This window comes from Desmodus rotundus, chromosome 7, assembly GCF_022682495.2.
Source record: "Desmodus rotundus isolate HL8 chromosome 7, HLdesRot8A.1, whole genome shotgun sequence".
Classification (NCBI taxonomy): Eukaryota; Metazoa; Chordata; class Mammalia; order Chiroptera; family Phyllostomidae; genus Desmodus; species Desmodus rotundus.
In genome coordinates, this window is record NC_071393.1 from 80,532,172 (window position 1) to 80,559,959 (window position 27,788).

At 36.4% G+C, this 27,788-nt stretch overlaps 2 protein-coding genes and 1 pseudogene across 3 annotated transcripts in view; 2 read left to right on the forward strand and 1 right to left on the reverse strand.

Moving 5' to 3' along the window:
• SLC24A5 (solute carrier family 24 member 5) overlaps positions 1–13,542 on the forward strand; it is a 29,137-nt gene extending 15,595 nt beyond the window's left edge. Inside the window, exons 4-10 of the mRNA XM_024567510.3 lie at positions 5,527–5,610; positions 5,700–5,803; positions 6,136–6,236; positions 7,867–8,153; positions 10,504–10,710; positions 12,612–12,713; positions 13,185–13,542. Coding sequence (XP_024423278.1) covers positions 5,527–5,610; positions 5,700–5,803; positions 6,136–6,236; positions 7,867–8,153; positions 10,504–10,710; positions 12,612–12,713; positions 13,185–13,507 — 1,208 coding nt within the window. The 3' untranslated portion in view covers positions 13,508–13,542. The remainder of the gene's footprint in view (positions 1–5,526; positions 5,611–5,699; positions 5,804–6,135; positions 6,237–7,866; positions 8,154–10,503; positions 10,711–12,611; positions 12,714–13,184) is intronic.
• Positions 11,428–27,788, reverse strand: part of MYEF2 (myelin expression factor 2) — a 32,188-nt gene continuing 15,827 nt past the window's right edge. The window contains exons 10-17 of one of the 2 annotated variants that reach the window (XM_024567507.4): positions 25,334–25,435; positions 23,783–23,833; positions 23,417–23,485; positions 23,029–23,127; positions 22,663–22,734; positions 20,681–20,889; positions 20,550–20,601; positions 11,428–14,249 (exon numbers count right to left, since the gene is read on the reverse strand). In XM_024567507.4, coding sequence (XP_024423275.1) covers positions 14,086–14,249; positions 20,550–20,601; positions 20,681–20,889; positions 22,663–22,734; positions 23,029–23,127; positions 23,417–23,485; positions 23,783–23,833; positions 25,334–25,435 — 818 coding nt within the window. In that variant the 3' untranslated portion in view covers positions 11,428–14,085. The remainder of the gene's footprint in view (positions 14,250–20,549; positions 20,602–20,680; positions 20,890–22,662; positions 22,735–23,028; positions 23,128–23,416; positions 23,486–23,782; positions 23,834–25,333; positions 25,436–27,788) is intronic. The other variant, XM_024567509.4, reaches the window with a different exon arrangement.
• LOC112311220 (hsc70-interacting protein pseudogene) lies at positions 14,451–17,423 on the forward strand (annotated as a pseudogene).

Consider the following 27,788-nt stretch of genomic DNA (forward strand, 5'->3'; position numbering starts at 1 on the left):
TTATGTTTCAGAAATAGAAAATAAGAAAGGAATGCAAGTGGTAATTCCAGGTAGATTTGGTTCTAAATGATAGGATTTAAAAGGAGTCGAGTAATTCTGTGAGTACGGAATTCGGCCAGCCTACAGTTTCAGGGACTGTTTGACTCTTAGTCCTCAGGAAACTTACCGAGGCACCGCCGCCCCACAGAACAAGGAATCGAGGAGCAGTGCTTCCTCCCTGCCACGCTGGCACTCGTCCTCCTCTCAAGGGCATTTTCATCCTCTTTGTTTGGCCTTTCTCTCTGCTCTAAATTGTGGCCCCCTTGGATTGCATCTAAATCTCACCCAGGTGCAGGGATCTAAACAAGCATCAAGTCATCCGGATATTACCAAGATGCTACCGCAGGAACAGGTGGTGGTGATGATGATGATGATACAGTTATGTATTAACCTCCTCACTTTACCTACATGGACAACTGAGAGAGCAGCTTTTTAAGGTAAAAAAGATCTAGGGGCCCATCCCATCTCTACAATTATTATGTGACCTTGGCAAATTGTGGAGCTTAAACTCAGGTAATCGTGAGGTTTGGTGATAAATGCCTTGCACGTGCATTATGTGACAGGCTTAGGGCAGGCGGACATTCATTGTAGTATCACAGCTATTAGGTTGCGGGTTAGGAGAGTTCTTTTTTCAGTGGAATCAGGCATTTAAAACCATTGTACAGGGTTTCAGAATTATTCCATCCCAGCTCGGGTAAAATAGAAGGTGGTAACTGTAAAGTTCTCAGAATGGTTTTACTTATTGGTAAGAACGGTGAATATGCTCATAGAGCATACACATGCAGTTGTGCACTAAGAGGCAGGCATTCATTCCAATGATGTTACATTTGCTCAAAATTTTCTTAAAAATTTTGAAATTAACATCAGACCAACTTTTGCAAAGCATAAAAAACTTTGGTTTGCTGTCACACTTCATTCTGCTCTCTAAATAGAATTACTCAGCATGACTACCCTCCCGGTCACTAGAGTTGGATCTGAATGACTTTTGATTGCTTCCAAAATTTGAATTCATTCACAAAGCATGAAAGTTTGCAATTGTTGAGGACTTTTAAAAGTCATGCCAGAGGATACCCAATTGCATACAGCCTATAGTTGTTACCTCCATTAAAATCTGAAAAGAACTGGAAATACATTAAAATGATACCTGTGGTTAAATACTACGTAAGAGTATAAGTGACTCCTCCCCCTCTATTTTCCTCCATCACCTAAATTTTCAAAAACATAAGGTTTTTTTCTTTTATTACAGTAAAGGAGTTTATTTAACATGAAAACTGGTGCAGAGTCAAGAGCGTAGAATCTATACTCGAAATTTTGAGTAAAAATTTATAAAAGAATTAGAAGATACCTTAAAGACTGTGTAGTCCAGCCCTGTCCCCGCAATGTACAGATGGCAAAGCGCAAGCCTTGCCTGAACGACTTGTCTGAAACCTCGTATTAAGGTCCTTACTGGCAGGGCCAGCATCCGGGTCTCCATTTGAGTTCAAACCTCTTCCTACTATATTTCCAGAAGCGGATTTTTATTTATATATTTATTTATTTATTTTTCATTCTTTAAATTATTTTATTGTTGTTCAGTTACAGTTGTCTGCATTTTCTCCCCATCCCTCTACCAGCACCCCCAGCCAAACCCACCTCCCTCCCCTGCTTCCACCCTCCCCCTTGGTTTTGTCCATGTGTCCTTTATAGTAGTTCCTGAAAACCCGTCTCCCCACTGTCCCTTCCCCACTCCCCTCTGGCTATTGTTAGATTGTTCTTAACTTCAATGTCTCTTTTATTTTTAAATCTGTTATAAACTTCCCAACATAGATCCCAGAAGAGAACACACCTAAGAAAAAGTGTGACGAGTTTTAATAATCCGGTCACTATCATAAAGGTTCACTCTATATAAACAATGTGATGGTATCTAAACTTATAAAGCAAACCCACCTTAGACATTCCTACTCTATCCTGATGGGAAATGTGATTATTCATTTAGAATAATAGAGAGGAAAGAAAGTAATAGCTCTAGGGAACATAAAAACCTGAACAATTTATCTTTAATAATAAACTATAGCAGAGAGAAATGCTACCCAAAGGTCAGCAAAGACAAAACCAGTCTATTCTAAAGTTCAGATGTATAAACTATTTCCACAAAATATGCTTATAACCTTAAGATATAACTTGTTAAAATATCTTTGAAGGTTTACACATCCATCGATATGAAGGGTTCTTTTCCTTTCATAACTCAGTTAGAGCCCGTGAACAGCAACATGCTTTACTGTTACTGCCCTTCGCCCGTGAGAGTGTTCGAAAGGGCCCCCCACGTCCCCACCTGGCAGCAACCCAGTGGGTCACACTTGAGGCTGATCTTTTCGAGTGAAGCATCTTCAGCTAAACGAAGATGTGTCATTAACTCTTCAGCTGCACCGAGTTTGGACATTAACTTCGAGATAAAGCATTTTATTCTGTCCCAATTTCCTCCATATATTATCTAGCCCCGATTTGATTTGAGAATTCATGAAAAATATTACTAAAATATTTTTAGTAATATTTAGTAATATTACTATTATCCAATATTACTAAATTCATACGTTCTCTGGAATGAGCTGGGAAACTTCCAAAGTGTCCCTGACTCCAAGTAACTATTGTTTCCCCCAAGGAATGAGCAGGGGGCATTTATGTGCCAGTGCCATGAGGCAGAGAAGCTAACGGCTCCGTCAGGTTCCAGTTGGCCCGCCTAACTGCCAGTCTTATATTCGGTTTCTGTCATGACACTGAAATAGCACCGGACTTAGGGCCAATATACCATACTTGGGGCTTATGTAGGAACCTCTCACATTTAAGATCCTTGCTATCCATGGAACTTCGAGTTGCTTAACCTCCTGAACCTATTTCTTTATCTGTAAAATGGAAATACCACCACTCATATTTGAAGACGGTTTAGATTAATAAATTATGTGAGAGTGAACTGCATACCATCAATGTAATTTATTATGTATTTCACACCTCAAATGAGAAAAAGTTAATCACAGAGTAATAATCTTTATCTTGTTCCATTTTGCTTTAGGGTCAATTGATCTTAGAGTTGTAAAGAAAGAGTATGCATATATGTATAAATTATATATCAAATTATATAATTGTCATATGTTACATAGAGTGATACATATCACTCTAACCAGTAAAAGAAATGCTATGAAATATAACCTTCATAAGTCATTACTTCTCTCCATTCATTAGCCACTGAGGGTACATGTTCACCCAATGATACTACCAAGGGCAAAGAGTGAGGAACAGGACAGAGGGCCTGGACCGGATCATCCCGGCTATCCTCAGAGGGCTGTCCACAAGGCTTAGCAGTAAACCCCTAAGTCCTTACTAGGATCCACAAGGCCTTACATGATCTGGCCACCTACTACCTTTGACCTTGTCATCTACTGCTCTCCACTCACACACTTAATTCCAGACAAGCTAGCCTTCTGTTTCTTTAATACATAAGCTAGCTTCCACACCAGAACCTTGGCACACGCTCCTTCTGCCTGGAACTCTTACCGCACGTATACATATGGCTGGCTCCCTCCCTTCGAAGTCTTTGTTAAGTCACCATATCTTAGCAAAGTCCTTCCTGGTAGCCCTGTCTAAAATTACAATCTTTCCATCATGGAATTTCATATTCCTCCTCTGTGAATTTGTCCCTTGCTATTTCTAACATAACAGTGTGTTATCTTGCCTGTTTTCTCTCACTAGCACTAAAGCTCCACAAAAACAGAAACATTGTTACATTACTGCCATATTCCCAGCACATGAAAAAGCATCTGACATAATAGGTTGTCAGTAAATGCAACAAATAAATGAACAATAGCCAGGAGTTCCTATTATCCAGGGATGCTTAACAGAACACCCCCAAAATGGGTCCAGCTAGGTGGTTCTTGCTCAAGGTCAGAGGAGAGGGTGGGATCATCTGAAATTCCCTCCCTAGCATGGCGGGTGCCTGGGATGGGGAAGATTCAAAACAGCGGGGGTTCCTCAAGCATCTCTGCTTCTTTAAGGGCTCTTCAGGAGGTCTCTCCAGTATGGGGGGTCCAAGGCAGATGTTTTATGGGAGACTTATGGTTCTAAAGCAAGTGCTCTTAGAGAGAAAACACAGGGAAGTTGGTCACCTTTTGTCCTAGCCTTACAAATATTACAGCACTGCCATATTCTGTTAGTCAAAGCATTAATCACAAAGGCTCGTCTGGGTCCAGGAGGAGACATAAACTGCCCCCCTGCCTTTTTTGATAGGGAGTGTAAAGGTTCTGGGAAATCATGTGGGCAGAAATATTGTAGGCATTTTTGTAAAATACAACCTACCACACCAAGAAAAAAAAATCAGTAAAGTCAAAGGCAGATGTCCCAGCAGGGAAGTAGAACATGTGGAAGACCTGAGAATGAGCAACATATAATGGTCCCCGCAGGCAAGAATGAGGAAAAATTGACCCCAAGTGACAGAGACTCAACCAAGCACACCAGAATTTAAGGGGCCCAGAAGACTGAAGAGTCAAGAATCAATATTTATAATAAACAATAAACATCAGCAAAGGATTGCTATCAAGAGCCTTGCAAACCTGAATTTTAGTCCTGACTTTGCGACCTAGGGTAAACAAAACCCACTCTGCTACCTCCATCAGCTATTTTCTTTATTCTACCAGGAAAGCCTCAAGGGGGGTTTCTGATACAATGTCGACTCAGCCTTCTCAAAGCAGGGTGGTTTCTTCAACTGGGCTCTCTTTCCTTCCCATAGTAGACCCCTTAGCTCCAAAATGTAAGGGATAAAAAATGTTGAGACTCTCATCGCATCCATCACCGAGGATAGTGGATTTGCATGCTTGTGAACGTGGGGGACACACATTAATTTGAACAGTGGTATTTTCTTGTATTTCCTACTCTAGAGCAGTTTTCTCATGGCTCCATGATTTAAATCAATAGTTATTACACAATAGTCAATCCTGCTTATAGTTAATTTTCTCTCATTTGTATTTAGAAAAGGTTCAAATTGCCAAGTTGCAAATGTGCTCCTTAATACACTTCATTTATAGATCTTAAAAACTACCAATATTCACTTTCTCTTCTTCCAAGTTGGATTAGGATTCCTGAATTCCCTTGATTTTTCTCAGCTATGGGAGCATTGAAGTTTTCTAAGTCATACTGTTGCTGCACACCTGAAAAAGCAAGCAACCTTTTACGGATCCCAAACATCCCACCCTTTGCACACAGAATACTGAGCGGCAGCGTAGTTTCAATATATTTCTGGCCTTACCTCCCTTTACTTTTACAGAAGCTTTTAAGTCATTAAGTTATAAAGAAAGCAAGACACTGGATTCCTCTATTTCTTAACCTGCATATTCCACTTTTCTAGTTGCAGTCAGTATTAGTTCTTTTCTGTGAAGCTGTGGCCCTGAGTACCTACGTAGTTATAGACACACTCTTCACTTGCCACTTTCCCAGGCATAACATAATTGCTCTTGTCTCCAGCCCTTGGACTGTCTCAGGACGTGGCAGGTGCGACTTTCATGGCAGCCGGCAGTTCAGCTCCGGAATTAGTTACTGCTTTCCTAGGTAAACACCTCACCTCATATTTCTTGCTAACCCAGTGTGATTTTATCTATTTCAAATCAACTCCAACTTACCTCCTACCTTGCTCACAGGTGCATTTGTCACAAAGGGAGATATTGGCATTAGCACCATTCTCGGGTCTGCACTTTATAATCTGCTGGGAATCAGTGCTGCCTGTGGCTTGCTGTCTAACAGGGTATGTACCAGGACTGTATTCAACAGAATGTATTGTCTCAACAAATTAAAGAACTGTTTACAGTTTAGAACAAACAAGGCACGCGGAATGTGTTCAAATTTATTAATCAGTAGAAAAACCAGCAAGTACTCAATTTTAAGTTAACCAACAAATAGCTCTTGGTCAAACTTATGAAAATCAGTGTTTTAGAAACAATTTTCCTTAAAAGTTCCTTTTTCTCTAAGCAATATGCAAAAGATCCTATTTCGCTATAAATACACAAACAATTTTCTTACATCAAGCTTGCACGGGAAGTCACAGTGTAACAGAAGCGGTGAATTGCCATCTTACAGGCGTCGACACTGCCGTGCTGGCCCCTCCTCAGAGACTGTGCGGCGTATGCGGTTAGTGCAGCGGCGGTCCTTGGCATAATACTCGACAACCGAGTGTACTGGTGAGCTCGAAGGAATCATTACTCTTATGTAAAACACAATTACAGAGACTTTATGAAATTCTAATGGTTCTTTCAAAAAGTTACTTCAGTCACTTCTCAAATATCTGCCACTTTCACCCCATTTTCCAGTGGGCTTCTGACCTAAAGCTCATCATAATTGGTGGTTGCATTTTTCTCCCTTCTTTGCAATTCTTCCTTCTCCACTGACTTAACTCCCAACTTTTGTTGTCCCTTAAAGTCCTAACAGTTGGTGTTTTCATCTACTGGGTTATTCACCTTACCGCAGAAGTGGTCATGGTCACCAGATTGGAGAGAGAGGACGCTGGCAGAAGTACAAGTCCCTCTGAATCCCTGCAACTTTCTCTGGTGTTACTTTGGAAGAGGAACTATATATAGCCTTCTTCCTCTAAGATTCCAAAATATTTAGGTTTCAATGTTAAAAATTGCTTGCTTTCTTTATAATCTCCCTATGCCTTTCTGTTCCAATTTAAAAAAAGGGGGGGAGTAGCATAGTGGACAGATAACTTTTTCAGCTAACATGCATCAGGTATCTACTGGGTATTTATCAGTACGCTAGGAATCATAAGGGATAAGCAAATATAAAGCCCACAGCTGCACAGGTTGTGACTTACACATGGCCAGAGGACACCAGAAAGAAAGAAAGAAAGAAAAAAAAAAACAGTATAAATGGCTTCCCCCTGCAGTTTAACAGTTCTGTGTAATACCTGCTATCAAGAAACTTAAAATCTAGCAGGGAGCAAAATTTCTCAATAAATTATTCTGAAATCTAGTCTGACTCCCAAAGAAAAACTATGGGGTACAGTTGGGCTCTTTCTGGGACACAGGCACTGTCTATAAGGGCACAACGACTGTGGGAGCACCCCTGCACGAGAGAAATCAAGGCCCCAGTGCTTTCGGCTGTAGCAGCGGTTCACTAGCTATAAAACAAAAGGTAAATGCAAGGTATGCGAAGGTATTCTTTAAATAGGAAGCCACAGTGTAGGGAAATATAGTTCTCAGTGTCTACATTACAATTTTATTTTTGAGACTATCTCGTTTTCTTGTTAATTCAGTTACATTAATACTACATTTTAAACCCTTGTATAGGAAACAGTGTTTCCTATACGTTTTGTTAGGCTTTGGCTGGGAAAAGCCCCAGCCAAAGCCTAACATATTCCAAATATTTTACACAAAGTTCTTATATCAGCGAATTTGAACACAGTAAAATGAACTAACACATGCTATATTCTTTTATAATTATTATGTATTTTCGGGAATGGTTTCTGCCAATGAACTGAGAGATGAAGAATGCCCATTACTATCCATTAGCTTTAATTTTGAGAATCTGTAATTATTATTTTCTAAGCATTTCTATGCCTACTATCTTGAAGGAATCTATAAATGAAGGTCAATTTTCCAATCTTTTTTCAATGTAAAAGACATTTAAGATGCTATCAATAAATTTATAACCATGCTTTAACACATCCACAAAACCAAAATATATCTAGATATATTTGATTGCTCTATTGCTGCATTAAAAATTAAGCAGATACTGCCCAAAAGCTATTAACTCTCAAATAACTTTCATTGTTTATTTAAACATGCACACACAAATTTCTCTAATTTACAGGTATGAAGGAACTTTACTCCTCTTGATATACGGATTGTATGTTTTGGTGCTCTGCTTTGACAGTAAAGTGAGCCACTACATTACAAATAAGTGCAGTCCTTGCTGTGCCCGTCTTGCCAAAGCAATGGAGGAGAGAGACGAACAGCAGTCACTGACGATGGGCTGGGAAGATGAGGCCCAACCATTCATCCGGAGGCAGTCAAGAAACGACAGTGGAATATTCCATGAAGATTCTGGTTACTCGCAGCTTTCTATGAATCTACATGGTCTTAATCAGGTTTCTGAAGGTAACAACCACATCCTGCCCCCTATTAAAGTCGATTCACTAATGAAACTTAACCTCATCTCAACCCAGCAAGTATCATACACTTATTATATAAAAGACACTGGAGATTCAGAGATGAAGAGGTTAGGCCATATCCTTAAGAAGCTTCCAATACTGTAAGAAAATAAAAAACCAAAATAGCTAAAATATGAAGGTTTAAGTACTTAGAGAAAGAAAGTGTAACTGTGTTTCCTTAAATGGGATAGATGATTGAAAATTTGATGGGGATGGTTAGATCGAAAGAACCACCACACATGGGATTTACACTGAGCCTTGGAGCATAGGTTAAGATTTTAATTGATGACCTGATTTGAAACCAGTAAGTAACAGCTACTGAAGTCTTCATTAGGTAATGATGCAGAGGTAAGAATAAAGTATATTCCATGGATGGACACCAAGGAAATACATGAGCTTGTTCAAGAACTAGTGTAACTGAGCGCAAAACGTGCATGGTAAGAAAGAGGAAAGGTGGATAGAAAGGAACGGGGTATAAGAGACTTAAGTGTTTGTTTAAGCGTCTTTGCAAGTTTGTGAGCAGGTAAACCATTAGAACTGAAAACATGTGCCAGAAGACACGGAAGTCTGTTAGAGGCTACTAAAGCAGCTGATGTGTTTTTTTTTTAATTTTTTATTGTTATTCAATTACAGTTGTGTGCCTTTTAATAGATGACTAGACAGAGCAGAGGCCTTGGGAATGAAACAGAACAGACGTGAGACCATGCAGAGAAAGCATCACAAAGGCGAGGCAATTAAAGGGCTATATGGGGCCAGAAAAGGGAGCAGAGAAATTCTGAAGCTTTGACCATAATTGACTAAGAAAAGGGAACACTGCTTACAAAAACTAGGAATTTAAGGAAAAGGGCTGGTGAGAAAAGGAAAAAAGCAGTTGAGTTTTAAATACGTCACTTGAAGCAGTAACAAAACATTTGGGTACAAATGTTTAGGAGAAAGTCAAATTCAATTATGGTCAGAAACATAAAAGTATGGGTTATGTTTTTATAAAATGGTTGTATACAACAGAGTCTAAATTTAATTTAGTACATTAGGAAGGGAACTTATCCTAACTTACTATCTAAAAAAGTTACAACATGACTTCCTCTTTTACAAAAATTAGTTTCTAGTCTTTCAAGTAAAGAGTTATAGATTTCTAAGTTAAATTTTATAACAAGAAGTCAAAAGAATCAGTCCCAAATCACTATTACAGCCCTGGCCGGTTGGCTCCGTGGTTGAAGCATCACCCCATAACTGAAGGGTTGTGGGTTCGATTCCTGGTCAGGGCACACGCCTAGGTTGCAGGCTCATCACCAGCACGTGCCACCCCCAGTCCTGACACGTACAGTCCCCAGTCCCGGGTGTGTGCAAAGGCAACCAGTCAATGCTTCTCATGCATCAATGTTTCTCTCCAAAAAAGCAAATGAAAATGTCCTCATGTGAGGATTAAAAAAATGTTATAGTTATTATTACACCAAAATTATATCTAATATTAGTGGCTCATTGGCTTAGGCGTGGCAAATTTTTTATGAGTTATTTTACCAGCAGTAGTTGTAATGTGATTTGATCAAACATATGGGTATATTATTTTGTAAATGCCATACAAATTTTAGACAATTTTAAAGTGAATTCTCATTTTTATCCAATATATTATTTATTGTCAACTGACTTCATAAAAAAATTGAATAAAGAACATATTCAAGTTTTATAAATGATACTGTATGTTCTATACAAGTTCCTATTTTCTTAAGGTTCTTTCTACAAATTATGGTGAATTCTGAAGTTAGTAATAAAAAAATGAAATAAGCCACTCAAAAATCACTTACAATGAGAATTAGATCAGAATATTCAACTTAATAAAGATTATGTTCTAATTATTTTATAATCCCTAAGTATACACTGTCTGACACAGAGGGCAGGGCTGCGGCATCATCAGTTTGGGAAGTGGAGGCAACTAGAATAGCTAAGGCAGAAGCCAGGTTAATCCCCTAGGGAGAAAACAATTACTGAAGACCATCCACACTGTAGAAAACCGAGAGATGTTAACTGCACTTCCTAAGCGTTATTTCTAACACATTTAGTGAACTATGGGTGTAAGGCCCCGAACTGAGAAATGCTGAGTGTTGCATTTTACAGTCTGCCCTACAGTCTCAATTAGTGTCTTTTTTGCCAGCAGTATCAGTAATGAGGTATTCAAATGTTTTAAATAGCCTTTTAAACCTAATACAGCTAATTTATTTCAATATAGCTTTCTAAATGGACATTTCTAACTTAATTGGCCATTTGAGAAAACTCACAACCATTTACTTTTTCCTCAACAGATCCACCAAGTGTTTTCAACATGCCTGAAGCAGATTTAAAACGAATTTTTTGGGTACTCTCCCTTCCTATTATTACATTACTTTTTCTAACCACACCAGATTGTAGAAGAAAGTTTTGGAAAAATTATTTTGTGATAACCTTTTTAATGTCAGCACTATGGATATCTGCATTTACATATATCCTGGTTTGGATGGTCACGATAACTGGTATGTATCTTAAGTACAAGAGCACAGTTTTAAAAGCAAATAATCAGTTTCACATAAGAACTGCATATATTCACTAAAGGTAATCCAGCTAAGGAGAAAATTTCTTTTTCAGCGAAGATTGAAGAATGCTGTTTACCAAAATATTAATATACCAATCATCCAGGTGTTGTGAGTTGCATATTACTTATCAGCTATAGTCTCACAGTTATACAGCCCAGAGATAAGAAAAGGGATCATCTTATAAATGAAATCAAATTCACAGGATGACTTTCTATAAGGCTAATAATTAAATCACATCACATGGGGTCCATAATACACTGTTTATATTGAGTTCAATTACATAATAAAAAGAAATAGCAAGATGCCAGTGTTCTGGGAAGACAATGGGTGCTCACTGTTTAACTGGAATACATTTTATTTTGCTCATTACTATGGCAATACAAACATACTATGAAATGAGTAAAAAGGATATAAAATAAAGTTTCGTTTTAGGTTTCTACTACCTTCATGATTGAGATTTAATTATTACTGCTTGGCCGGAATCAGCTCTAGTCCTACAGTATTCCTAGTCCAGAAGGAGAAACTGAATATAAACACAGAACAAAAAATTCAGAAATTTCTCCCCAGAGGTTAACCTAAATGAACTAGTTTCAGAGGTGAGCAAACAACCTCCCGTGTGCACAAAATCACTGGGCCTCCTGTTTTTGCTAAATGAGGTCCATTTACTTACATCAAACCTATGGATATTTTCATACTACATTGGCAGAGCTGAAGAATTGCCACAGAGACCATAGTCTGCAAAGCCTAAAATCATTACTATCTGGCCCTTTATAAAATAGTTTGCTGATCTCTAACTTTTTCCAAATTAATATATGACTTAGAATAGTACGCTAGCAAAAAGCAGAATATTTCTTTTTCTTTTTTTAATGAAGAAGATGAAAAAGTCCAATTAGCTTGCAAAGTAAATCTCTCCAAACTTTCTCAGCCAGAACATATTTGACATTAGGAAAACAAGAAAAGAGCAAATCACGTAACAGATCAGAGCCCCGCACCCCCAGAGTGATAAATATTAGTGTTATGTATGTACATACAAACTCTGGCCAATCAGTAACAAAAACTATCCATCAATAACAATTCCAGTATCAATATATAAGCATGCAATAAATAGACTAAAGTTTTTTTTTTTAATTGCTACTTGAAAGAAAGAAAGAAGAATGATTTTAAAGCAAGTTTTCAATTATAACGATAAAACAGTTACATGTACTTTTTTTTAAATTCCCACTGGTTCTGTTTCCTGAAATGAATACATTTCTGAAAAATGTGGAGCTGACATCAAATTTAACAGAAGCTTAATAAATTGGGACTATGATGTTAGAAAGACTCAAAAAGAACCCTATTTTGTTTTCCTCAGATTTACGGTACTTTCTCAAAGAAAACACTAAAGTAAGGTGTATCACTAAAGTTTGACTTAAAAATATATACCATGTTAACACATTTAAAATTTAAAAGTAGCTATAAATAATTTGCTTGACACTGAGTACATTAAGAAAATGCTTTTAAAGAGAAAAAAACAACCAATCTCAGCATACGTTAAGCACAGCCTTGATGACATAAAACAGTGATGACATCCAAAACTTCTGTAAACACACTGGAGAGGAGATTACTCCTCGGTAGAACTTTGTCTACTAAATATCTGTCATGAAACATCTGTCCTACCCAGGCACTCAGTTTACCAATCTTATCCAAGTGTTCTGTCAGCTAAAATCTAAGTACATACATACTGACTCTGAAATCTAAGTGTGTCATTTTCTTTTTGTTCACAAAGGAAATACCTGAAATATCGGCAGAGGATGGTTAGTGCACCTATGAGGTTTGTAACTCACGATGTCTATGTTTCACAGGGGAGACACTGGAAATCCCAGACACAGTAATGGGCCTTACTTTACTAGCAGCAGGAACGAGCACACCAGACACGATTGCAAGTGTCCTGGTTGCAAGAAAAGGTAAGAATTAGGTCCCTCAGCTGCAATGCCCATTCTTCAAGCCTGGCTGACCACTAAGCAAAGTTACCTTTAAAAATATTTATTTCCTCAGTAACATACTGAAAAAAAATAACTCAAGAGGAAGGATTTACTGTTTAATAACAGATTAATTTCATTAAATCTAATTTCCCAAATAAAATTCATCTGAAATGAGCATTACATTGTAATTAAACATGTTAAATTAGAATGAAAAGAAGTGATCTACACCTTATTGAAAAATGGTTTAATAGAGATAACTATTAGATAAATAAATGTTAATACTTTAAATACTAAACTCACAAAATTACAAAATACAAATTCAGTAAGACTTTTGCTCTAATACACTCTTCCAAACCCAACAAACAAAAACAGTATCCAGTGTCTTTTCTTTGAAGCTCATTAAGAAAATACAGTATTGGTATGCACATTTTAACCACAGGGTTTGTTTTGCAGGCAAAGGAGATATGGCTATGTCTAACATCGTGGGGTCGAACGTGTTTGACGTGCTGTGCCTAGGTGTTCCGTGGTTGATTAAAACTGTCTTTATAAATACATCAGCTCCTGTAGAAGTGAACAGCAGAGGACTAACTTACACAACCATCTCTCTCAACATTTCAATTATTTTTCTTTTTTTATCAGCCCACTTCAATGGCTGGAAACTAGACAAAAAGTTGGGCCTAGCCTGCCTATTACTATACTTGGGGCTTGCTACATTATCAGTTCTATATGAACTTGGAATTGTTGGAAATAACAAAGTAAGTGGCTGTGGAGATTAATATTAATAGCGATAGGTAGAAAATGTGAATGACAGAAAGGGGCAGAGAAGAAGTACTCCATTTCTTCATTTAAGCCAAATAAAAAACATCCTGAACTTTAGACTCTAAAACTTACTCAGAGTAATTCTTTATCACCGAAGAAAACTAATTTAAAAATCAACCAAAATCACATCTTAATTTGTCTTGAGTCCTTTCTTATCAAGAACAATTACACAGAGATAACAGAAGTTTGAAAAAAGATCTATGCTTTACCTCACAATAAATAAGTTGATAAAAGCTGGAGAAACCTGAACAAATCCCACTATGTAGTACTGAAAATAACAAGGAAATGGCTTATTTTATTAAAAAACAGTATAACCATTCATTTAAACTGAATGACCAGACTTGCTGTCTTTAAAAACCCAAACTTGAGATTAACAAAAATCACAGTATATTTAACACTATACTGTTAAAAGCTGGTGGAAGTTTCAAAAGTTCATATTTACAGCTTTTTTAAGCATACAGTGTTACTTTTAAAATGACTTTCACTAGAAGATTCAGCAAAACAGATACAGGAATGTTCCGACCGTGGTTTGAAATTATGCATTACGATCCAAGCGAACATCAATTTCTCTGCCACTGATTTTTATGCCATTCATTATTCTGCAGGCTTTTTCGGCTGATTCTGGGGAGTCAAATCTGACCGTTCCACAGCCTTTTGACTTTCCGTTCTCCATTTTAATTTCTGCAAACATTACATGACCTGTGAAAGAAAAATTATAGAATTACTACACCAGCCTGTTTAAATAGGTTCCATATTTCACTACACAGGTTTGAAATTTCTCATTGCCAATGAAGCAATTAGTAACTTGACTAAAAATATCAACATCAATGATTGAAAAATAATATATACAAGCATTTTTCACATTTTATATTCTGAATATAATGCAATTCATATAAAATAATGAACATACAGGTAAGAATATACAAAGCTGGACTCAAATTTGCTTAAGATTTACTATTTTAATAGAACAAAAATTTTACTTATGTTAAACCCTTAGTTTCTGAAGTAAATTTTATAGCAGTAAGGCAAGCTAGCACAAAATGCCACTACGTCATCATGCCCGATGACAAACTACAAATTAAAACAAAATTACTTTTAGACAAAATTGTTGCTTTCTTCCCAATCCTCTCTTCCTTCCCTTTTATCCTCCATTTTAATCCTTCATCCCTGAAAATAGTAGCAAGTGCCCCCAAATTTAATTTTTGCCAGGTCCCAAAGGGCTAGTTCTGCTTTGCAACCATAGTGCCAAAGTCATTTATTCAATATCACAATCTGAACTCCAACCTAAGAAAAGAATGGCACCGAACATGTTACGGAAATAGGCACAGGAGGGACAGTGCAGATGTAAATCAATGAAGGTAAAAGCAGTTACTATCAGAGCACAAAGAACTTCAGAGAAGTCTCCAGAAAGAGGAGAAAACTAGACAGTTATTCCATATACAGTTAATATCACTGCTGACCCTAGAGACTGATATTTGAAGTAGATAGATGATAATTTGTTAAAATACAAAGAGGCCATAAAAACCTGTGACCCAAACCAGAGCTATTGATCATTACATCCATGTAACGTATGTAAAGTGGGCCTATTCCCAGGCACACCCGGAGGTATGATCACTGGATGCACAAAGATTTAAGTGGGAGGTGTGTGACTACTTCCCATAATATTTCCCTCCCCTTGAAATATTGTAGTTTCCAGATCACTGTGGGCTAATTTTAGTCTGGCAACAAAATCAGAGTGCCAAGCATACTTAGTTCACATTTCATTCTTTAAAGGGAGAAAAAGGAAGAATGGGGGAGGTAAAAGCAAAGAGCTTGGCAAAAATTTCCACAAGCTCTTTTCAGGCAATGGGAACAATTTTTAATGTCAATGCATGAGTAAGATTTTTTTCTTTTTAAATACTGATCTGATTGATTTCCTATCTAAAACATCCTGGACTAGTTTTCTACTGTTTTTCCATCTATCCTCCCTCCTGTATGTATTTTTTTTTAAACTGATATGGGTCTATCACTCACTCAAAACCAATTAAATGGTCCAAGTTAATAAATGTCATGTTGAGCTAAAACCATGATTTTATAACCCAGACCAGGAAATCTTTAACTGTTCTCCAAAAATTATAAAACAGGCTAATTCCCAGAGAAATTACAATGGTTAAAATAAACCCAAACAATATTCACCCTACAAGTGGTTAAAAAACACACACACACAGAGACACAGGGACACACAGAGGAACCACATTTTCTAATATTTCATAAAATAAAACTGGAAAATTTTAGAAAAAATTTAAAGATAGATACAGAGCAATTTCCAGAGTCTTCTTACTATCTTGAATGCTGGGATCTGAAAAAAAGCAAGTTTAATTAAAGAAACATACCTTGGTAAATGGCAACACTTTACATTTATTTTAAAGGGAACTGTGGGTAATTTTGAAGGGCTTTTAAGGTTAAAAGTTCATCCTTATTCTAATTTTACCTAAAAACTTAGGGTTTTTCTTAACATTAAGTGTCCCATCATAGGTGTATTAGCAATAGTCAAGCAAGTAATTTTTAAAATTTCAAAGGAAAATAAGTAATTATCTCTTGCAAAATCTGTCTCTCAGTCATTCAGGACAAGTTTCTATTTTGTTTTCCTCTTAAATTTTGTCTCTCGGTTCAGGGACCATCACTCAGAACCCCAAATTGCTGAGCTCACAATGATCTCAAGGATTTTCTAGCTGACAGGGTCTCTTAGCAAAGATACAACATACAGACAGACGAGCCATCAAGTGAGGAAAGTGATCTAGAACCTGACAATGAGGGTGTGACTGAAGCAGACACTAACACCCCTCAGGAACTAGGATGAAAATGTAGAGATAACTGAGATGATGGATCAGGCAAACGATAAAAAAGTGGCTGCCATTGATGCCCTAAATTATGGTGAACGACAGAAAAGCCATTGAATTGTTCACAGATGCCATCAAGCTGAATTCTTGCTTGGCCATTCTGTATGCCAAGAGAGCCAGTGTCTTCATCAAATTACAGAAGCCAAATACTGCCATCCGAGATTGTGACAGAGCTATTGAAATAAACCCTGATTCAGCTCAGCCTTATAAATGGCGAGGGAAAGCACACAGACTTCTGGGCCATTGGGAAGAAGGAGCCCATGATCTTGCCCTTGAACGTAAACTGGATTATGATGAAGATGCTAGTGCAATGCCGAAAGAAGTTCAACCAAGGGCCCAGAAAATTGCGGAACATCAGAGAAAGTATGAGCGGAAACATGAAGAGCGAGAGATCAAAGAAAGAATGGGAAGGGTTAAGGCGGCTCGTGAAGAACCTGAGAGCCCAGAGGGAAGAAGCCAGACAATCAGGAGCTCAGTATGGCTCTTCTCCAGGTGGCTTTCCTAGGAGAATGCTTGGTAATTTTCCTGGAGGAATGCCTGGACTGGCAGGAATGCCTGGGCTCAGTGAAATTCTCAGTGATCCAGAGGTTCTTGCAGCCATGCAGGATCCAGAAGTTATGGCGGCCTTCCAGGATGTGGCTCAAAACCCGGCAAATATGTCAAAATATCAAAACAACCCAAAGGTTATGAATCTAATCAGTAAATTTTCGGCCAAATTTGGAGGAAAAGCATAATGCCCTTCTGACAGATAAAGCCCTTGCTGAAGGAAAAGCAACTTGGATCACCCAATGGATGTCACAGTAACACAAACCAGTGTACCTCTGACCTTCTCGTGAAGAAAGCTGGGGTATGTTGAAGAGAATCCCTCCCCCTCTGCCCCACATGCAGCTGTAACATGTGACAGCATTTGTCATTATGGTATTCTTTCAGACAATGTTTTCCTACTAGGAATTACCAAGTTTAAACACTTTTAAATCTTAAAAATATTTAAAAACAAATTAAAAGGGTGTGTTAAACCCTACGTTTTTCTTTACTAATCAAAAAAAAAAAAAAAAAAAAAAAGAGTGGGCACTGTAGTTCTAAAATGTTATGGCCCTGCATCACACTAAGCCAGAAAGCCAGAGTACAGCTAAAGTGTGTAGACAAAAACGGAGCAAATTTAAAGGACTATGCCCATTTGACTTCATTAGTACAACCTGAATTATTCTGGGGTCCAACTCCAAATGGGTCAGTTAATTTACTTCCTCAGCTTTCTTAAAAATTCATGTCAATGCGGAATTACATAAGGCAGGATAAAAGACCTATTTAATTATACTCACTTATTACTTACCCTTTTATATTTGGGGATATATGAAATCCTTTTTTTCTAAATTATAAAGGCTGAGAAAGTGTTGGTTGTATTGAGGGTAATATAACCAACCCATAATACATTTCTTAGCCTTTGTAATTATCCCACCAAGGACAATTAACCACTGTAGAAATGTAACAACCAGAAGGCTTGCTGGCAGGCCATTTCCTGGCACATAATGTCTGGGGGAGGTACATGGAGTACCACTAGACTCTTACTAGGAAGCAACCAAGAGAAAACAGGGTCCGGCAGAAGTTAACACCTGCTTGAGTGTGGTTGGTAGGGTAATAATATGGGTGTAATAATTTATAGTTTTAATTTGAACATTTCACCTAAAATGTTACATGGTGTACTTGAATGTGATATTTTTATGTTACAGAATTTCATGTTTACAATTTTATAAAAATGGGGAGTTATCTATGCCGAACCCTGCATACTTACACACCCTGGGCTCAGGAGGCAAAACAAACAAAACAAAACCTTGCCTTTACTGCAAAAGAAGTTACTGCTGCTGGCCTGTAGCAGGTTAAAAAGAAATTTCCCATACTAAGAAAGAAAAACTCTTAAGATTTAATAACAAAATGATGGGGCAGAAAAATAAATGGTTCAGTTCATACAAACCAGGTAATTTCAACAGTTGTCAACTGCTGGCCACAATTCTCTATTACTATATAACTTATTTTCTTTCCCATCAATGCAGTTCAAGATTGAAAACAGGAAGATGGTAGGCAATTATTTAAGTATGTTATTACCTTAATATAAATCTAAAAGCCAGAAGCTTTTACAATTAGAATTGAAAAACAAAACAAAACAAAACAAAAATCATTACTCTTGTGATAAGAGTATAGACTGATCAAAAAGGGACATGAGAATAGAGCTAAAATAACAAAGAATAATTTAACCACTTTTTATTGTCTAAAATGCTGTATAAATTTTTTAAATGTAGATTTGGATACTAATATTTCCTTTCAGAAAATGTCTTTGAATTGCTGATGTCCTTCTGTGAAAACGATACCACTCCAGCTAGACACCCACCAAAAAACCCTCAAATTTGTTGCAAGTCTTGTTCACACCAGACATCAAAAAAAAAAAAAAATCTGCCTACATAGGATAAAGAACAGTCAACTCAATATTAGTCACATTTTCATTAATGCCATTTTTGTTTGCCTTGCTCTGTTCTTTTTATCTTATTTCATTTCTACCTTTTAAAGTAATATATCATATCTGGAGATTTCTTTTTTCACTGAAACTGCAACAGAGATTATCTATACTTGCTGCCATTGCTCCTCATTTTATGTACTGCAGTAAGGCCCTAATGTGTCCATTCCTCTGTAATCTATGGCTGGCCCGATGCTGCTTACTCATTCTGGTAGATACTCTTACTCCTACTGAAGACTACCAACACCTCAAAACAACTTTATAATGCTGCCTTCTTAGTGGTAACTGTTTACTAGTTGACTCACTTTCAACACATTTTTTTTATCAAAGTAAAGGATGAGTTTCTCTTCTTTGAATAAAACATTTTAAAAAGATAATCAACAAAAGAGGACAAAAGAACATAATGGTAACAAACTGCCAAAATACAGTATTAGTAGATTTAATGAATGAGTAAATAAATAAAGATCTGCTCAGAATGTTTAACTCACCCAAAAGTATTTAATAAACTCTTACTATATATGTATCAAGGCAATAAAAGGTGCTATGATAAAAGACAGTTCTCACCCTCAACAGCCTCCATCTAGGAGGGGAAAAAACACGTGAACAGTTTATTTCAATAGAGTTTCATGTAAAGGACTCTGAGAACACAGTAGATAATAGATTCCACAGTGACCACTTTGATCATAAATGATCTATCACTTTTTGATAAGAGGCTACATAGGCTACTTTTGTGGGAGAACATTAGATTTAGCCTCTTTATGATCTCAAAAAATTAAAGATATATTCCAAATGCTCCTAACTTTTCATTAACTCTCAAAGATTGAATGTACCATTTTTAGCCCCTTTTCAACATTATATGCCACCCATATAGCTTACTTGGTGATTATAGTCTCTGGGACATCACCCAATAGCAGAAAAATACTAGCAGGAAACCTGTTATTTTGTTCCACTCACACTAATTCTCTCATCATCATACACAGAAAAAGGGTCCTTTTTTTAAAAGGACTAAAACACCTAATCTTCTACAGACCTAATAAATATATTAAGGTAGTATCATTATAGCCAAGAATAGTTTACAAAAGAATCAGAAGGGCCAGCAGAATGTACCTACATCTACAGAGTTCCGGGCAGGGGGCGCTATGCTAGTAGGTTAGCTTCCTGTGCTGTGTAGGCAATGGGGTATATAGAATGGGGTCATCTATTAACTCCACATCATTTGGAGTTAATATCATTGGGTCATGCTGACAATGTACTGCACTATATTAGGAACAAGGAACTAAACATACCAATTTTAGTACTTCCCAGAAGAAAAAGAATATTTTTAAATATGAACAATCATGACATTATCAACCTTTTAATAATCAGATAGTAGACCAAGCATATTCTTTAGCACCAGTAGACAATGACAGGCTCCACACTACATCATGTTATTTAGTAGTAATTTGCACTGCTCTTGGTCAGAAAAATAATTCATTTATTTGAAGTAAAATTAGACCTGTCATACAGCTCAGGAATAAGCATCTGGACAGGTAAAGGTCCAAAGACAATCTTAAAAAGTTTAAATTTTCCCTCCAAAATCACTATTAACATATCTGCAATAATTGGCATACTCACCACACTGACTGAATTTCTCTTTTAGTTTCTGCCAAGTCAAGTCAAAAGGCAGCTAGAATGAAAAAAGGTATTAGTAACAGATACAGGAGGCAAAAAATAACTTTAAGTACCCTTTACATTTAGTTGCTTACATTTCTGACAAATATCTGGTTGCCTTTGGAGCCTATTCTGTCTCTCATTCCGCTTCCCATCGGACCCGATAAAAATCCTCGATCCATATCGATGCTCCTTTCCAGTATAGCTCCTATACCTGGTCCCATTCTATCAAAGCTGGAACTCATCCGATCCAGTCCCATCCCCATTCCTCCAGTCACACTGTTCATGCCACCCATTCCACCACCTGGATTTTCAGGAAGGGACAAGAGGGTTTGGGAGTTTGGTGTTTTTGTTTTAAAAGCAGGAAAAGGAGAAGGAAGAAAAAAGGGATAAAGAGGAGGGATAATCATTTTTGAGAAAGAAAGGGAGAGAAAAATTAATTCATTTATGTAATTAGATTATATGTAAGCATAAAATTAATTTCATACATGCAATATAACAACCTTCCAAGGAACAGAATTTAATTTGATATACATTTGGTTAGTTGAATGTTAATGGCTAACTGAATGTTAATTTTAGCCACTATATAACACATTATATACATATACTTCTATAAAATCTCACTCTAATCATAATACCCATCATATATGTTATATAAATCTTCTACCAATTACTTTATCCAATAATGTTAAGAGTAGTTTTTATCCTCACTTTTATTTTCTAATAACACACTAACCTTAATAATTGCTACAGCAAAGGTATGTGGGGCAAATTCAAATTATTACAATAACAGTACACCAACTGTTGCTCTCATCCTACTCTCCTACATAATATTCTTTTCCTAGCTTCCCTTTTACCTGTGTCTTCTGTGTCACATATAATTTCTCTTTTTGTGTAAGTTCAATTTTCAATAACCACAGAAACACAAGTAAGTTTAACCTCAGTGTTATCCAAAACTTGCAAAGGTAGTAACAACAAATGAACTCACAACCCTTTGGCCAGAGCTTGAGAACTTATCTCAGAGAGCACATCCACTTCATTCCAATCCTACTCATTCCCAACATGTATGCTTTTTTCTCATACCTAAAACCCTCAGACATAGAAATCCTAAAAATTAACATTACCCTCAAGTTGGCTTTCTGTGAGTAACAAATATAAAATCAGGGAAACAGAAGTGTAAACTCTGAGGTGAAAAATGAAAGGAAGGGAAGTTACCATCAATAGGAAAAATGGCCAAGACTGGAAAAGATGATGAAAAGAAGGAATAAAATGAGAGGCAAGGAACAATGGAAAGAGGGTATCTTCAGCTGACAGGATTTTTTAATTCATTCTTAGAATAGTTCAAATAGATTGTGTTTCCTACTTGTGAGATTTCAATCGATTTAAGGAAGTCAATAAAGTATGGAGAACTCAGAGAGACATGGCTGAGGAAGGAACAGAGGTCAATAACTAAGCCATGTGTTAAGCCTTTAGGCCTAAAATGTGGTAGTGGAAACAGGTGGAAGAGATTCAGCATTCCCCAGTGTTTCAGCTACTCTTGATTCTATCAGAGGAAAGGTTAAAAAGGAAATAAACATCTCCTTCAACCTAGCCCTCAACCTCAGGAGGTCTCTTTAGAAGTGTGTATCTGGGGCAATTCACCTGAACCTTCCAAAAGGTATTCACAGATGAAATAAGCTAGTAGCCAATAACAGTTGGAAACAAAGCTGGTGCTAATGCAAAAGTTGTTCTTCTTTTTATTTTTACATTTTTACTCTTTATGCAAAAGTTGTTCTGAACACATGATCAGAGAAATCCCCAGATTTCTTAGTTGGAAAGGAGATTCTTGGACTGGCTGACAGTTAACACATACTCTTGTATTAGTTTAGAAATATCAAAAAAGTAAAATTCAAAGTTAGTTTAGAAATTTCAGTGATCACACAGAAAAGCTCAATAACTATGGAAGTTTCTGTACATTATAACATGACATTATTAACATATAAGAACAAAGTATTGCTATACTACAATAACTACTCTTGCAAGTCTTTTGCAAGCACACAAATATTACTGAATAAATTCTAGTAAAATTTAAACCTACTTATTCCAGATCCCACTGGACCCATGTTAGAAGCTCCTATTCTTCCTGCAAACCCTCCAATCATTGCACTGCCTAAACAAGGATGGAGAGATAATATACTAATTAATTTAAATAATCATACTTTAAAAGTCCCAACGTACGATGCTCTCAAAAGATGTACAGTAACTGAAAAGTACAGTCTTCAAGAAATAGGGTTCACATATTTACTGCAAAAGACAGCTAGTACATTAAAAATTATAAAGTGTTTTCTTCTAGTAAAAAATTTAGTGAAACATTACAAATTTCCAATTTTTCACACAAAAAGGAGAGAAACAAACTTGGAAAAATATAACCTGTGAAAAGAAAAGAAGTATGTAGCCAGCCTACCAAGTCTACCAAAGGAATCGCCAAAGCCTCGATTTATTCCAATATCACCACGTCCAAAATCTCTCTCCATGCTACTAGTCATCGCACCACGGTATAGCTCTGAAAAAGTTATGCAATAAATTAGCCCTTTTTCAAGTGTTTCAGTACACAGGAATCCATTTAGGAACATGTTGAAACTAAAGAGATAGCCAAAGTCACAAATACAAAAAAGGTCTGTTATTTACCCAACCTCATATGCCACATATATACCAATTCACCATGCCTGTCCCTAACACCAAGTGCCCACACTCTAAAGACCTCTACAGTCACATCCCTAAGTAGGGGGAACATTTTACATATAAGGTAAACTAAATGTAGCATACACGTCCCGCTACATACATTTACCTACCTCCCATTCGACCAACTCCTCCAAATCCTCCCATGCTATTAATTGCTTCCAGACCACCAAACCCAATGCCTATGAAATAAAGATTAATTTTGAGATTTGACTGTCCATTGTATAGCTGAAAGGTACATTTTATAAACGTTGAGTCTCACCAGTAAGCTCTTCATCTACCCTACCTCACGCAGCTGCTTCTTAACATATCACCTTCCATATTTCTTATGTACCAGACTCAATTTCTGCTAGCATCTTTCAGGAAGTGAGCCAACAAAAAAAATCCATGACTTGTTTGCCCTTGGAACTGTCCATACAGTTCCTCATTTACTAAAAATGGCGGTGGGTACACACAAAAAAACAAGTGCTTATACATACCTCCTCCAATTCTATTCATTCCTCCAAAACCTGGACCATCCATTCCCATACCTCAAATAAAAACACAGTATACACTTTGAGTAAATCTTATTTTTATGACTAAAGAACAACAAAACACAAAACAGCAAACAGATACTGTTGGGTTAGTCACAATGGGACACTAGAGAAGCAGGGGGCACAGGTGGAATGGTTCAAAGCACTATGCCACACCTATGGTCTAATCACGAATATTCAAAAAGGCTTCACTGAATAATTATTAGACAAGGAAAGTCACTGGTCACACTCACATTCTGTTAGAAAATATCTAGGACAAGAAAATCATTCTTTTTTTTCAGAGCAGACATAAAATACCACTCTCACTGATTTCTTTTTCAGACAAACAGGAGTATCACCATAGCAGATCTGAACATCAGGTGAGAAAGTTAAAGAGCATGTCATCACTCTACACATGACAGCCGAGAGAGTAGCGAGAAGTTAAAGAATAAAAACAGTATATGTTTAGGAGGATAGAGGGTCTAAGAGTAAGGAAGAAAATCTCCTTTTGTTTGGATCAGAATGATTACAATAACTACCCTCATAATTTAAAGTGTAGCTTAGCATCTCAAAAAAAGTAAAAATCCGATCACATTTATTAATCCATCAATTAAAACAGTTCTCAAAGTGTGGTCTTGGGGACCCTTGAGGATCCAATAGGTCAAAACTATTTCATTCATACTAATGACTGTTTTACTCTCATTCTCTGAGTTACAATGTGGAATTTTCCATAAACCACTACACGATGTGTGATAGTGTAACAAATTAAAAGCTGAAGATACAACAGCATCGCTGTCTTGCATTAAGCCAAACATTAAAGAGATGTACCAAAAGGTAAAACAATGCCGCCCTTCTTCTCACTAATTCTTTTGTATGGAAAATATAATTTATTTTGTAAACAGTATATTTATGTTAACACAATGGGCTTACTCTTTTTAAATAAATTTATAAATATGTTTCAAATTCTAATATAGTGAATACTGATAAAGATAACCATACAAACAAAAGTATTTTGGAGTCCTCAACATATTTTAAGAGTATAAAAGGGTTCTGAAACCAAAAAGTTTTAAAAAACCAGTATTAAAAAAATAAACTAAGTTAGGTCTAGGTGAAGAGCCAAACAGCTACCTAAAAATACTACTACCCATGTAGATATGCAAATTTAAACTGCTCATGATACGGTGGCCTTTCAGCCATCCCACAAATACCATACATCCATGATACACAAGGGGCCGTGTTGAACGTTCCCCTTCTGTCACAAAGCCATTCCGAAAGCCCACAGAGCTAACAGGCTAGCTGCAGCACGGCTGGCCTCAGAGGGACCCTCCTCACGTTTGCCCATTCCCTTTCATGTTCTCTGCTCTCCGAGACTTCATTCCTTTTTCTAACTGAACTGACATCCTAAATACCCAACTATAAAATGCAGTCCTTTAAACATTATTACAAACTACTCAATGTGAATTTTATGACCTAGCAAATGTATCATTTAAAAAGAAATAAGCAAGTTATAATGCTCACCACTTGGACCTAAATTTCCCATTACACCACCTATGTTCAACTGACTGGCACTGATAGGCTGTCCACCTGGACCGAGTCCCATTCCAATGCCTCCAAGACCACCTGAAACACAAATAATAATATTACCAACCCATATATGATTACATAACTGGCACTACAATTTTTTAAGCTATAAACCTACAGTAGTATCTCTACAATTTTGCATATATCTAAATGAGACCACTGGTTCTTGTTTTCATTGGGTGCAGCACACTGAACCTTCAGTACAATATCATTTATAAGTAATGAGAACTGTCTTATAAAGCAGATCCATCTTATATTCCAGTTAAAGGCATATTGAGAAGGACTAATAAAATACTAAGAGGATTTTAAAAATTGTATCACCTTATAAATGGCATAAGTATCTGAAAATGAGACTTTCTCAAATTTGTAGAACCACTTAAAATCTAAGAACTACTTTTAAAGTGGTTCAAATCAAACTAAAAAGTCAACTACCATGAAAACAATACTAAATAAAGCAAATATTGCATTACCTACTTTTATCATAAATATTTATTTATATTTACATGGTACCTTAAGTGTTTTCACATATATTATCCATAGACAAGGAAATTTTTGAGACCTGAAGTTATTTGCACAATGCCATTTAACTATGAGATTAAGACTAGAATTTAAGTTTTCTGTCTCTAAATCCAATATTCTTATTACTTCTCTTAAAATAGACTTCAAGAAGATAATCTGATGACCTTAAAGGCAGAACTAATTAATATTTGAATAGATATTGTTTTATTCTACTTTTAAAGTTCTTGCTAGTTAATGTATCAATTAGAGGCTAAAAAAAACCTATATGTCTGTGTGTGTGTGTTTGTGTGTGTGTGTGTGTGTGTGTGTTTTAAAGGTAGAATAGAAGCATGTTGTGTTAAATCAGAAAGAGGAATGTGACCTGGTAAAGGAAATATCTTTTCTCAGCTCAGTCCCTAAAAATGGTCCAACTGAAAGCAGCAGCATGTTTGTACATCAACAATGCTCATGTCTACACTTAGCACTATCATTCTTCACGAACGGAACTGGGATTCCCTGAAAGTGGGTCAGTTCTTTGTATTCAAACAGAAAAAATCTTCATGGTTCTGGGAAATCCTGTTTCTACCAAAAAGAATATCAGAGACATGAGAAATGAGGAGGCTCCCACATGCCAAGTTATAATTTGAGCAAAGAAAGGGAGGGAAGGAGAAGAAATATGGGGAGGTTAAAAATAATTAGCATAACTACAACAAACTGATTCTGTCAAAGTCTATGAGATCATATATCAATACATCAATAGAGAAGAGTATATAAAAATGAAAATCTTAAAAGCAACATAATATAAAGTAAAAATGTAATATAAGATTTACTTTGTATCTAAATAAATAAAAGATTACTAATAGTTGAAAGTAAACTGGGATAGCCTGCATAATAAGGCCAGGATCTTGAAGGATGACTCTCTGAGTAATAAGGTAAACTTGGTGGAGAAAGAACTGCTCTATAAAAGAAGAGGCAATATCGAAAGACACACGTGCTGAGAATATTCTATTTTATCCTTAAAAAATGAGTATCCAGATTATGAAAGTCCAACCAATAGTAATTCACACTCATGCTGTAGTAAAACTGCACACCAAAGACAAAGATCTTAAAATTAGCGACATAAAGAACACAGCCTACCTATAAAAAAAAAAAAAAAGCAATTCAACAAATAGCTGACTTAATATCAACAATGGAAGCCAGACAACTCTGGAATATTTTCAAAGTGCCAAGAGAAAAGAAGCCTCCATCTTAAACTATATAACCAGTGAAACTACCGTATCTTTCAAGATATAAAAAAACCACAGTTGAGAGAATTTACAAACAACAGGTCCTCCTGAGAGAACTTTTAAAATATATGCTTCAGCCCTGGCTGATATGGCTCTACTTTAAGGAAATAACCAAAAACATAGCAAAGATTTGTATACAAAAGGACATGAACTACTCTGGTGGTGATTAAAGGGAAAAAAGAACACCTAAATATACATAACAGTGAAATAGTTATGGAGCATCCATATAAGACTATTATATAACCAATGAACATATTTGAAAAGAATTTTCAACACAGATAATACTTATATTCTATGTTAAATAAAAAGAAATAAAATTATTATATGGTAATTCTCAACTATGTAAAATATATTATGTAGGAGGCAAGACTGGAAAAAATACCAAAAAAGTGTTATAATGGAGGTTACTTGTGGTAAAATTACAAAGACTTTTTCTCCCCTCACCAAAATTTTTCTAATGGGGAAATTTTTAGTATACGTTTTTATAATGGGGAAAACCTACCAAAAGGAGAAAAAATGGCACATTTATCTTCTCAATCATCCTAATCCATCATGATAAACTATCTCTGTAACTCCAAACTAACTCCAAACTTTGGGCAACTTGGGCT